The sequence below is a fragment of the Notolabrus celidotus genome, chromosome 9 (assembly GCF_009762535.1).
Source record: "Notolabrus celidotus isolate fNotCel1 chromosome 9, fNotCel1.pri, whole genome shotgun sequence".
Lineage (NCBI taxonomy): Eukaryota > Metazoa > Chordata > Actinopteri > Labriformes > Labridae > Notolabrus > Notolabrus celidotus.
The window spans coordinates 17,262,899-17,276,320 of record NC_048280.1 but is presented as its reverse complement, the minus strand read 5'-3'; the positions used below and the strand labels follow the sequence as shown (position 1 = coordinate 17,276,320).

The 13,422-nt window shown below is 40.3% G+C and overlaps 1 protein-coding gene across 1 annotated transcript in view; it reads left to right on the top strand.

The window, feature by feature from the left end:
* Positions 1-11,631: 11,631 nt before the first annotated feature.
* LOC117818389 (synaptic vesicle glycoprotein 2C-like) overlaps positions 11,632-13,422 on the top strand; it is a 32,282-nt gene continuing 30,491 nt past the window's right edge. Inside the window, 2 exon segments of the mRNA XM_034691247.1 lie at positions 11,632-12,266; positions 12,269-12,385. Of these exon segments, the coding sequence (XP_034547138.1) occupies positions 11,789-12,266; positions 12,269-12,385 (595 nt within the window). The 5' untranslated portion in view covers positions 11,632-11,788.

Genomic DNA, 13,422 nt, shown 5'->3' with positions numbered 1-13,422 from the left:
TACTACTACTACTAATAATAATAATAATAATAATAATAATTATAATAACTTTATTTATATAGCACCTTTAAAAACAAATGTTTATAAAGTGCTTTGACAAACAAAGCGTAGTTCAATAGCAGAGTAAACAAACTGACAGACAGGGAGGAGAAAATTTGATCAATGCAAAACAAAATGCAACGCAGGAGGTTATAGGGAATACACGTCAATTAAACAGTATGGAGTGGATGAATTAGGAACATTAAAATAATAAAAGAAAAATAATATTAATAAATTAAAACAATCAAATAAATTAATCTAATAAAATTTAAGACAGTGAATTAGTTGGATAAAAACTCAAATTAATAATAAAATAGAAGTAAAAGCGGTTAGAAAGATAAAGTCACATCAACACTAGTCTGTAAAAACGGGTTTTAAGAAGAGACTTAAAAGATGTCTCTGACTCTGCGTGCCTAATCTTCTCAGGGAGGTCGTCCCAAAGTCGAGGAGCTCTGACGGAGAAAGCACGATCCCCTTTGGATTTGAGCCTCGACTTTGGAACGACCAAAAATGCTTCACCCAAGGATCTAAGGCCGCGAGATGGCTAATAATTGGTTAGCATTTCTACAATGTATCCCGGGGCGAGACCCATATGAGCTTTAAAAGTGGTCAGTAAAATCTTAAAATCTATTCTAAAACGCACAGGAAGCCAGTGGAGAGAAGCAAGGACAGGAGTGATGTGATGTCGTCTGTTAAAACCAATGAAGCCTAGCTGCTGCGCTCTGGACCAGTTGGAGGCGAGAGAGTTACCTTAAATTGAATTTCTGTGTATCAAACTGTGAAATATTCAATACATTCTTTATCAATAGCAGATTGTAAGGGAACATTTTGACATGTCCTTTCACCAAGATATTACACCCACAAAGTTATAAACAATAGCTAAGAAATGGGTTTAAGATGCAGACAGGAGATAGAGACAGACCCAAAATCTGTGCACACCCTGCAAATGTTTTCCTTTGGTGCAGACAAAAGTAATAATCTATAATGTAGATAGTTGTTGGATTAAAGCAAGCATTACTGCCTTAAAACCCTTCTTTAGACTCCTTTTGTACATTTCACCTCCCTTCCAGCAAAAGAAATGCACCTGGGCCTGTGTGTCAAAATGGGATTCAGCTCACATTCTCTTCTCATAGCCTGTTCAATCTGTTCCAGGACAATAATCACAATCCATTTGACTTTCTTCCCTCTGGTATTTTAGCTCAGGTACGTTAGACTATTCAGGACCTTGCAATGGTAGAGAGAGCAGAAATTAGGAAATAATGTTCTGCACTTATACGAGCTGACTTTGTTAAAGAACTTTTTCTTACAGTATATTTTTCAGTCTGTAATAGATTCCTCATAATATTTTTAGGTCCCATGCTATTGTTTTTTGTACATACGGTATCATTTCCTTTTCTTGCATTACAATTGTGAAACCAGATTACAAACTTGGTGTGAAATTGTTGCTGCCCTTGATCGATTTTAAGTCAGACGTACTCACAGACAGCTATAACTCCTGTAGACAACAACTAATGTGCCATCATCAATCGTAATGTTATCAACCCATTTTTCTCTCATGCCAGACAATGATGACCTCTCTGTGAATGTAATGTTGCCAGACCTCATCCTCCAGTTATTCACAGCTGCCTGCTGTTTTCAAATTAGTTTTCATTACATTTTGATGGAGCTGGACTTCCCCCTTGGGACACTCTAATCCATCACATCTCTGTATCTGTGACACCAGCGTCCTTTTGTTTTGCTTTCAGAAAGCTTAGGGACCAAATTTGCGGGAACGTGTACGCAGATCACAAACACATATTTTTTTGCAAGATAGTATTTACAACAAGGTAACAGACTGAAATCATTACTGTCATTACACATCCATATAGAAAGATAATTGCTGACTCAAGTATATACCATGTCAACTGTGAGTACAGATGAGCAGGAGAGTCTGTAAGAGGAGATGGGGACTAAATCAGTTAGCCTGAGCTTCTATCTGCACAAAGCAAAAACAATTTCCATCAATGTCCACTTCCTTTTCTTATAATCTGGATGACGATAAGCAGCAGACAGTTGTTCCAGTCCACCTCCACCTCTTGGGTCATTTCTCAGAGAAAGATGGGACTGCATGTACAGCTACCATTTTAGATCTCGAGTCAGTAAGACAAATGAAACGTAAAAAAGGGAATACAAATAGGATTTCACAGAACTGTAACCAATACAATTTAGATATTCACTAGTATCCAATCTCTGCATAAAGTAAAGTCCAGCAGGTTTGTATATAGCAGATTACAGCCCAATATTTGATTATGTTTTGTATTGAAATGTATACCTTCTGAATTATAAAATACAAAAGTCTTATCCATGTAGAAAGCATAGTGTATGAAATCCTTTCAAGTCAGTCTCATATGAACATAATGCAGTCAGTAAATTGTACGCTCTACTACAATGTATATGAATGATAGCCTATATGTTACAAGCCATAAAGTTCATATGTACTATGAAGGATATATAAATTGGTTGAACGGGATGGTGAATTGCTTTGGCAGCAGGACTGTATGGGATTATAACACTGCCACTTACCACCAATATCAGGCAACATTCACTGAACGTGGCACAGAAATTAATCAGTTTGACAGCTTTTCTCTCTACACGTCAGTGCCTAACCTGGAAGCTCCAGCAAATAGGAATATGATATTGATTGTATTTTTCCTGTGATAAAAAAGACTTGCACTCATAAGCACCTTTGGTGATTGTGTGCATGTCTGTAATAAATACGAGTCATACAGGAAAATGGAGAGCATTGGCATGCACTGTGTATGTGTGTGTGTGTTTTTGTGTGTGAGGGTCACTCTACTGTCCCGTACATTAGGCTAAGTGCTCCTCAGCTCTCCAGCAGTAGTAAATAGAGTCTTATGGCTTGAGGGGGGTTTGTCTCCAAACTCCAAATCAAAAGCGGAGAGTGTCCCAAGCCTTAGGTCACTGCTTCTGTGAATCATCAAATTCAGTGGATTGAATAGAAGCCTCTCTTTTTTTTATTTGTAAGTGTGTGTGTGCGTGTTGTGTCCTTGCATGCTGATGTAGTATGTATGCATGCTTTTGCATCTTTAACAAGCCTTTTCAGTATCCTTTGTAATAAATATGATGCACAACCAGCGTCAAATCTATGTCTGGTGTTTAAACTTAGTGAGAAAATGAATCAGGAGGCTACTTTATTTTTCAAATTTCCTGCTTGTTAAGTATTTTAACATGAAGCTATTTGCGATTTAGTTTAAAAAAAATGAGAATAAGGTATCAGATGGCTGGTGTGTAATACATCAAAGAGCTTACTGGTAGTCATTTCTGCAGTGGAGTGAGTCTTTCTCATAGAGCTGGTACAGTTTGGCTTTAATGATGTGGATACTAAAAGGCTGAATGTCCCCGCGCTTGCATCAGTCCGTTATCCCTTTTTACCCCTCACTCTCTTTCTCTGGGAACCTCTCGCAGGTTTCAGAGGCGTTTGGATCTGACATAGCAGGCACACAGGCAGTCACTGTCTCACACTTCATCTAAAGAGCCTACTTATCCCCAAGAGCCTGTGTTAGGTTATGCAATTATTGTAACAGCATTGTGTAATCTTTGTGTGGTGCTCGTCAATAGCATTACTCCCTCTGCGGTCATTATTTGTGGGCATAGAAAGAATGAAAGTGGTTCACCATGCTGAGACTGCAAGTAAAAACAAAAGGGCTTTACTTACTGTAGCGGCTACTTTATGTAGTCAAATTAAACTGTGCATGAAAAATGAACAACTTAAGATAAGCACTAAGGGTGCAGCCATGCATCTATTTAGGCTTAATGGAGTAAAATATGAGTAGACCATAATATAATTGACACCATACAATATGATGGGAGACGGTATGTTACAATAAAATAGGTTATCATATAATTCAATAATATATCGATGATATAGAATAGAGACAATATGATGCCATTCCAAACAGCACAATACAATACAACAAAACACAATATGATTTGGGACAGGGCGTTATACTGTAGGATGTGGTGTGATGTGAGACAATACTATAAATTACGATATGATACAATATGATACAACACAATACCACATTGTATGATACAGTACTGTACAATACGACAAGACAGGATACAATACGTAACAATATGATACTATAGATACAACGTATGTTAGGATATGAGACTCTAATGGTGAACACACCTTCTGTTTCTGTTTTGATTTTCATATTCCTTTTTAAATTTATGATCCTGTATTTTTGTTTGGATGTTACTCTTATCATTGTTTCTGGTGAGTGACTGAAAGCAGTGTGGAGTTAAAAAGCAGGGAGTTCATTGAGTAGAGTTTTGGGGGTCAATGTTGTAGTCAGTAAAAAAAACAATCTTGAAACAGTGTTGGGAATATTGTCAAGCGATATTGAGGATGTATAAATTGCATCTTGTCACTAATTAATTAGGTTAATTAGATTTCCTCTCGCAGTTAAATGTGTGCTTAAGACACTTATGTTTGTTTTAAATTGGCTCCTTTACAATTGCTAATGTTTCGGCATGTGGAAAAACTTAGTATGTTGGATATTGGAAGACATAGACCTAAACATATACAACCGTCGAGTACAGCGAAATGCATATTTAGAATTATAACATCTGGTACCTGTGCAGCACGAACAATACTGTCCCTGAATGCATCACCATTCAAAGCTGGCATAGTCACGCTGAAACTTGCAGGTGTTCGTGAGCTAAGCACTAAGGCAAGCAGGGTAGGGACCATCGTTAAAATGCAATGTGCTGCTTCAGAGTACTCTGCATCAAGGTTAGGTCCCAGACAGACACCATAACTTTTGCGTAAGCAGTTACGTTAGTGAATGAGTATCAAACAGAACAAAAATCACTGCGTCGCCTGTGCAGAAACACCCAGACCACCTTGTAGCTCACACGTGAACATGGTAAAACTTTCTGAAGAAGCATCTAATTCCGTCTAAACAGAACATTTGTCAACCTCTATCAGAAGTGCAGTTCGTGTAGAAACCATTCTCCTGCACTAAAACTTAGGTTCATTGTTCACATTCACATACCCTGTGCAACTGTAGCACGCTTAAATTGAGCCCTTCCTTATCTGATCTGCATTCATGCGTTGCGGTGTTCCGCGTCATTCGGTCACCTAACTAGATGGTTCCATCAGACGGAATTACCCGCATCACTCAATGAAGTACAATTATTGATCACGCTGCCCCTCTCTCCCTCTCTCCTTCCACCAGCTCTCTCTTTCTGTCTCTCCCATCCCTGAAGTGCTGCAGCGAGGGAGGACTGACTGCATCGAAAAAAAGCTTCACTGTCGCGCGCTGGCAATTACCTCTGATCTTATTCTACAGTAAAAAAAAGCCCACAAGATTTGTTTTCTCCATAAAGCCAAAGCGCAGTCGGATGCAATGGCTTACTATCAGCTCAGTCCACTCTTTTCGCCATAAATGAAGGTAAGTGATGATTACTTTTTCACTGAAACATGCTGAGTGTGGAATAGTCGGAAAAAGATCACGTATTTCAAACAAACAGTTTAATGAAGAGCTTTATTGGGGCTTAGAAATCATGTGGTTCTTTTATTTGTGTCTTAATCTCCAACTAAGGCTGTATATAAGTTGTGTTATCTCATTATTAATTAATACGTTTGCGCATCGTTTGTTAAAAGTTAAGAGCGTTTCCTGGCATGTGTTTTTTTTTAATCCCCATTAGTCCAAATAGCTCGTGTAAAAGTAGAAATAGGCATCATAAAGTGAAAGAAGGCACAAACATAAAATCTTCGTAAAATAAAAGGGGTCCACTGGAGTTTCAGTAAGGCTACTGTTCAGCACTTTTTAATTATGGGAATTAATTTTCTAAGTATTAAATGGTTGCAAACATTATTTTGTAAGTACCTCTAGATTTAAACTATCTGATTGTAATTAAAATCATAAGGTCTGTCAGTAGATTAGCAAATTAGAAGTGATATCTAAGTTCTGTATGGTGGTTTGCTTTGTGATGATCACTGACTGGAGCCCAGTTTGGAGCAGAGTTTGGGGTTGTGGGTTGCGGACTGTGCACTCTGTAGTGCAATGCAGCCACCTACCCCGGGGCAGTTAAAGCACTCTGCACTGCCGCCAAAAAGAGTAGAGGATGCTGGAGCAGGCAACTGACTCATCCGTGAACTGCACCTCGAGAGGCAGTGAACGATTGACAGGCACACAGCCGGTGAACTGGAAATCTGTGGCAAAGTGCTTTGTTTGCAGTCTGAAGACTGCTGTAGTGGTGCTGCAGGTTTACACTGAATGTGTCCAGCAATGAAAAAAAGTGTTGGATGAGGGAGAGTGATTGCAGGTTGTAGATTTCACTCCTTTAGTGCACGTCTTATTGATGTCAACTTGATGAAGGGTTTTGTTCTGATAGAAAATAAAGATTTTATTGTAATTCTGAATGTCCCTCATCTTTATTCAATTCCATCTCCATCTCAAGCTGTCACAAACCTGTAATTTTGTCAGTTTTTCTAAAGTTGATACAGAATCACACTAGCTCAATTGAGAAGAAACATTTTCTATTCAAGCGTTTCTCTGTGAAAAGGAATAATTAAGATCCAGTCTACTCATTTTGCCCCTTGTGTCCCTCACTTTATCATTGTTTGTGCGTTGTTGCAACATAAAGTGTAAGGTCTGCACCAGACAGAGGTGGTGGGACATTGTGTTTCCTATCTGCTATGTAGCACCCACTGGATGTGTCAGCAGTGAAATCTTGCAAGGTGGAGAGACCATATGTTTGTTCAGAAGATCAGACAGACATTAGCCTGATGCCATAAAAGCAAAATCGACTTTACATACTGTAATCTTCTGAGTTGGATTTAACTTTTTTTCTACTGTGTAAGGACAAAGTATTTATTTTTCAATTTGTAAAGCTTTAACACTTTTGCCTTTAATTTATAAACAGCTCTGGACGAACAGTATGCATGCTGAAACATTTCCATCAAATGATTTGGATTCAGCTGGTTTGAATACCGAGGGGAATTCCTTTTTTGCAACTGTGATGAGCATAGCAGTTTTTAAAGTCAATTCTAATATTAATAGAAGGAAGGAAAGGCAGGCGCAAACCAACTGCAGCTGCTTCATGAATCTGTGATGTAATATAGGCATGGTTTGCAATCTGCTCTGCTTTTGAAGTTTCATCTTTGATGGCGAGGCTCTAACTGTTGAATGAAGGTGACAGACGAGGCCTAGTTGCTTTCAAAGATGTTTTAACATTTCCTCTGTTTCTTATATAGAACTAGAAACATTCATTTTTTTCATTTTCCCTCTCTCTTGACGTTTAGTTGTCTCCGTTTATTATTCTGAAATGATACTTCTCATACATCCCCCACCCCCACTCTCCCTTGTCCTCGCCCTGCTCCTCCGCTCAGTCAGTAATGGCATCAGTGTTTGATGAAATCTCCTAACGGAAGACGTCCCGGGCTACTTTTGCCTCTGCCTCTCAGATGAGGTCATGGGTTCTCCGTTTTGATGGGATTACATGCAGCTCTGCCCACTTAGAGATTGGACCTGCTCATTCTGATGCTAATAGAACAAACCAGCCATCAAGCCGCCATGCATCTTCGAAAGGGCAGGACGCCGGCAAGACAATCCTGACTGGGATGGAAAGCATTTGTGGGGCCTATAGAGCAAGGGACATAAACTGTAACACTAGTTCAGTGCAGCATTGAGCTTAAAAAAGTGCAACCCCCCCTGAAAACTGTCAATTAGAACATATTCTGACAAAAATTGTGCTCTAAAATTTTGACATGCATAAAAAAGAAAAAAGAGAAGCACCCATATGCTCTTATTGTTTTGCAACATTCAGTTTTTTTCCCTTGTGACAGCTGGTGTCTGGACTACTGAACTGCACTCAGCTAAAAAAGGGTCTATTGATTTTCCTACAAGTCCTCATGGAAAATAAAAAGTATTTGTCTCCTCCAGCAGTTATGGGTCAAACAACCTGAAATTCTTGGATCAGGATTGATTTTTCACTTCTAATACTAACAACCTCTTTGCCCATACTAATCTGTTGGTCGGCACCTACATTGGCATTAATCCCTCTGACAGAGTGCATTGTTGGTGTAGGAAACCCTCACAGCAGCTTCATCACTGATCATTCATAAGAAGCAACAAAACAGTCTGCTGGAAAAGACATAGTCAAATACACATACATTGTTTTTTTTCCTGTATTTTTGCCCCATCTTGGGTGTAAAGCTTAAACTCCTTTGTATCCATAATCATTTTTAAATTGGTTATGTTCAGGAATGAGGAAATTTGGGGCCAAGTGATTCTTGACTTGGTGTTTTTTTTAGTATTCTAAAGAGGTTAAAAGAAAGCAGGGCCACTATCCATCATCTAGACAGGGTGTATTACCAGAGCAGGGCCTATTTTCTGCATCCTCGCATGGTTCACATAAACCATAGATACCTACTCTCTTCATTCTAATTTAAGAGAGCAGCTTTGCTCTAGGACTGTGTGATCATTAACTCAACATTTATACGGAAAACGTGCCCCCATCTTCCCCCATTGTAAAAAAGTGAAGCCAAAACACCACCAAAATGTTATATTGCACAGGTGATATATTTTGGAGGTAAGCGATCTAGTTGGTGGAGCGAGGGGACTAATGTCATGCCCCTTTTGCTAACCCAGTGATTGCCAAATGGGGGGATCCTGGACTTATGTCAACAAAGATGATGATCAAATAACTAACTGTAACAAATAACTAAACTTATATGAAAATCAACACTTGCACAGAAATCCAAACTAACTATACATATTTGAGAAAAAATAAAATTTTCCCGTTTTGACCATAGACTGTATAAAATATGGACATAGTATCCGTGACGTCACCCATCTGTTCCTGAGAGCTGTTTTGGAGCCAATCGACGGCGGCAGCCATATTGGAAATGCTTAACTCAACCAGGCAGAGTGTGACGTAGTGTGAGCCTCCTAGCCAACAGCTACGTGTTCCCGACCAGGAGTCACGTCAGTCATGTCCTTATTTGGGCAAAAACTCGTAATCTTAATATCTTCTGAACCGTCAAGTTAGAAAAAAATTCACCCCCTGTACAGTGTGTGCCGATAGAGAGATTAGCTTTGTAGGGCCAAGCCGTTTTTTGAATTAGGCCGTATACATGTTTATTAATGTTGCAAAGATTGTCTTTTTCCCATTCATGTCTATGTGGTTTCTGGTGTTTCTGCAGCCAGCCTCAAGCGGATTCTCGATGTATTGCAGTTCATAACACTTCCGCATGGGCTTCATCGTTTGAGACCGGAGGTTGCCACTTGGTTTTGACCCATGTTCCATCTGTTATTATAAAGGGGGCGGGCTCTATGATCTATACTGCAGCCAGTCAGGAGGAAATGCTATACAAGTTTTGGTTTCACTTTTGCAGGAACTATTCTGCTGCCCATGTTTGTTACAGTCTATGGCTTGAATACATTTTTTCATCACTGTTTGTTTGTCGTCAGTAACAGTGGCATCCAATGATCATAATAATTGAATAAGGTTCAGAAGAAATCTAGGCTATATGGGGAAACCTGAGAGAGATACAGAATTTAAAGCTGCCTCAAAATTGAATGTTTTGGAGACAGCCTGAAATGCAACAGAGATGGGTTTGTTTAGCAGTGTTGGTGCCTTCCCAGTTTGATTGTGATTGCTCCCGTTGCTCAGGCTGTCTACGCTGTCAGGGTCTCATCAGCTGCGGTCAGGTGAGGTGGGTCATCTGTGTGCATGGCTGTCCTCTGAGCTTCATCACCGCTGACAGCAGGCCTCACCATACACTCCAGTGACTTCCTGACAGACAGACTCCATAAAGAAACACCCCGTCGGCTGGTTGTTTTGAGTAAAAAATGATGCGTGATAGCCAACATGACCTGAAAAAATAAATAGTACCAGTTCTGTGACACAGCAGTGAGCTCTGACATGTTCCTGGTGGCTGTCGGAATATTGAGGCACTCAAATTAATTTTACTTTAGGAGGCAGTCAATTCAAATAAATCCACACATGAAAAGAATGCAGGATGTCCAAATGATTGTAAAGAAACTGGTATTGGGAAACTCTACAGCATCCATCGAGGATTTAGGAGAGGAATCTTCTGCAGTGACACAAGGAAAAAGTAGTTAAAGTTTTGCAGTGTGAACCTCTCCTAAAAAGCAAACAGTTGTTTTGGAGATAAAAGAAACAAACAGCCAACAAATCGGTCTTTATGGATCCTCCTTATAGAACGGCTTGTGTAGCATCACCGGTGTCAGTGCAGCCATTAAAAAATTACCATTCCATATATAAAGGAGTGTGCTCATAAGTACTGAAGTCATACAATGAGCCAAAAGGGATTAGTAGAGTCACCTTGAATCAGCAGTGTCATTTTGCCCAGTAAAATTGCATTATGGGAGCTGGAGCTGGCCTAGTGATTTGTGTCCTCCTGACAAGGCTTCAGTGTTCATTAGTGGCTGTGGTGAGCAGCTCCTAGACACACGGGGACCGTACACACACACATACACATGCACACACACACTGGGCATCTCTGACCATGTCTAGTATTACCCTAAAGGTTTAAAAAATGAGCACTTAAAAATATGTGCTTTCACTTCCTGAGTCCCTTGAGCATTTTTAGTTCAGCTGAACAACTGATCAGTCTTTGTTTTATTATAAAAAAAATACATGTGTAGGTCGTGTGATGATGAGGTGTGGATCACAGTTTGAACACTCACATGAAATCATATGACATCCCTTGCAGTGGCAGGTTAGGGTCTCCCTCCTATGGCACAAAGGGGAAAGGGCTTCCCCATCTGTGCAGTGAGCGTGCTCTCTTATATTTGCATGACATGTCTGAGAGGTTGAAGGAGTCCCTCTGTGTTTATTTATATGCAGCGTGCAAATATCCGTGATCTATTTTATGATTATAGACGGCTGATTGCAGAGAATCGGGGCCTATCAGAATATTATTATGTGTTTTCTCTACTGTAGGCCTGCTTCTCAGTGTGCATTTATCTACGTATCTGCTTATCAACATTTCCCCTTTCCTCCTTTCTCTTCGCGAATCAAATGTGACAGTGCCGTTCCGGTTGGATCGTCACTCCCATTACAATAAACCAGCTCTTTATTGGGAGCAAATTGATTTTCGGGCAGGGCTTGTTTATTAGCTTCTGTTACTCAGAGATGATCTTGAGTCAGCAGTTTTTAGCATCTCTGTTTGAAATCTCTCTAAAGTAAGTTCAAGGCATGAAAAAGAAGAAGAAAAAGCACCCCTGGATAGCCAAAGACTTTCTCTTCTCACATCACTCAAAATGATTAAAAGTCCTGGGGGAATGGGAATGAATGATTAAAGAGGGTTTGTTGGGTGTTACTTGTTAGTCTGAGGTGTTATAGATGTAGCAGGAGAGACGTGATTTACAGGCACTATCTGATGATTAACTCTTATTTTTTTTTACCTCTCCCTCTTTTCTTTCTGATTCTAACCCTTTCTATTCTATTTGTATTTTAACTTAATATTTTTCTGCCTCCCCTCCTCCTCCTCTCTCAGCCAGGCTGATGATTGCCACAGCCATTCTGAGTTATCTCCTGTGGTGACTGCGGACTCAAGAGTTTTCCTCCCAGCTGTATCTTGTGACCTACTGATCTCACCACCTGCAATTCTCCCCTCAGCTTACACTCACCCCTCCTGCCCCTCTTTCTTTTTCTTATACTTCTAATAATCCCCTGACTCGTGTGAAGACCTACTGTTAGAGCCAAAATGGAGGACACTTACAATAACAGGACTTCCCTGTCCAAGGGGGCCAAGGACATAGTGAAGGAGGCCAAGCGGCATGCAACAAAGAAAGTCAACAAAGCGATGGACCGCGCCACGGATGAATACTCATCCCACCGTAACTACAGTCGCTTCCAGGATGAGGAGGACGAAGATGAGGATTTCTACAGGAACCCACCAAGGCAGGACGGAGAGCGCTTCCATGACAATGAGGAGGGCTCCAGCGATGCTACTGAGGGCCATGATGATGAGGATGAGATCTATGAAGGGGAGTACCAGGGGATCCCTGCCGCAGGAGACAAGAAGCATAAGGATGGTCAGGTAGCGCTGGGGCAGCCTGTGTCAGATGCCACAAGGGACCGTAAGGTGTTGGAGGAGGAGAGGCAGGCCGACGAGGAGGAGCTGGCCCAACAATATGAGCTGATCATCCAAGAGTGTGGACATGGGAGGTTCCAGTGGCAGCTCTCCTGGTGCTTGGACTGGCCCTCATGTCAGATGGGGTGGAGGTGTTCGTAGTGGGCTTTGTTCTGCCCAGCGCAGAGACAGACATGTGTGTGCCTAACTCCAGCTCAGGATGGCTAGGTAAGTCACTGTGTGGGTGTTGATGTTGGTTAGTGTGCATTAGTGTGTAATTGCTTACAGGAACTGATGCAAATACTTCATAGTGGTACTATAGCAATGCAATATTAGTAGCTAAAGGTATGTGTGTACATAAAACATAAACTGAAAAAATAAAGGGACACCTTACAGTCACACAGATGCCATGAGGGTTGTATCCTAAAACAACTTAATAAAGTGGGAAAAATCTGTTACAATCTGGAAGTGTGGAGTTTGAAGGGAGTGCAAGTTGGTTATAAGGAGAAGTCCAGTTGCTTTAATGGAGACACCTGTCTCAACAACAGTTCATCTGTACCCCAACTTCACCATCCTAGAAAGAAAAACTATGTGAAAGAGACAGACTCAATACAGTGAAATACCATTTTTCTGTTTATGGTCAATGTCCTCACGTATATCAAAAGGGCCACATGATTTTTTAGACACAAACTATCGACCTCATCATAGTATGTTTTTTTAAGCAGGATGATGGAAGCAGATATGGCAACACACCATAGCTAACATTAACATATAGGCTTCATTATTTGAAGTCTACAGAGCTACTGAAGTCAAGAGTACACTTTTAATCTCGTGTGCACAAGATAACGACTTGTTCCCGATGTGTGCACAAGATTATTATCCTGAGTGCACCAGATAATTCCTTGTTCTCTCAAGAATGTTATCTCATGCACACAAAATAAAGACTTGTTCCTACAGGTTATTTATCTTGTGTTTTACACATGACAATTATCTTTTGCAAATGAGATACTGACTTTTTCCCTCAAGGTCGCTATCTTGTGCCTCCAAAATTATCACTTCTTCACACCAAAATATCTTGTGCCTACAAGATGAAAGTTGTTGTCTGATGGGACCTCAAGGGTTCCGTAAAAGTTCTTCCGTAGAATTTTCAAGTTTTACAATATTATGTACATATTTCAGCTCTATTTAATATTTTAGACACAGTCACACTCCAAATCAAACCATTTCAACATGGGTGCTTATGTTTATACATATTGATATCTGCC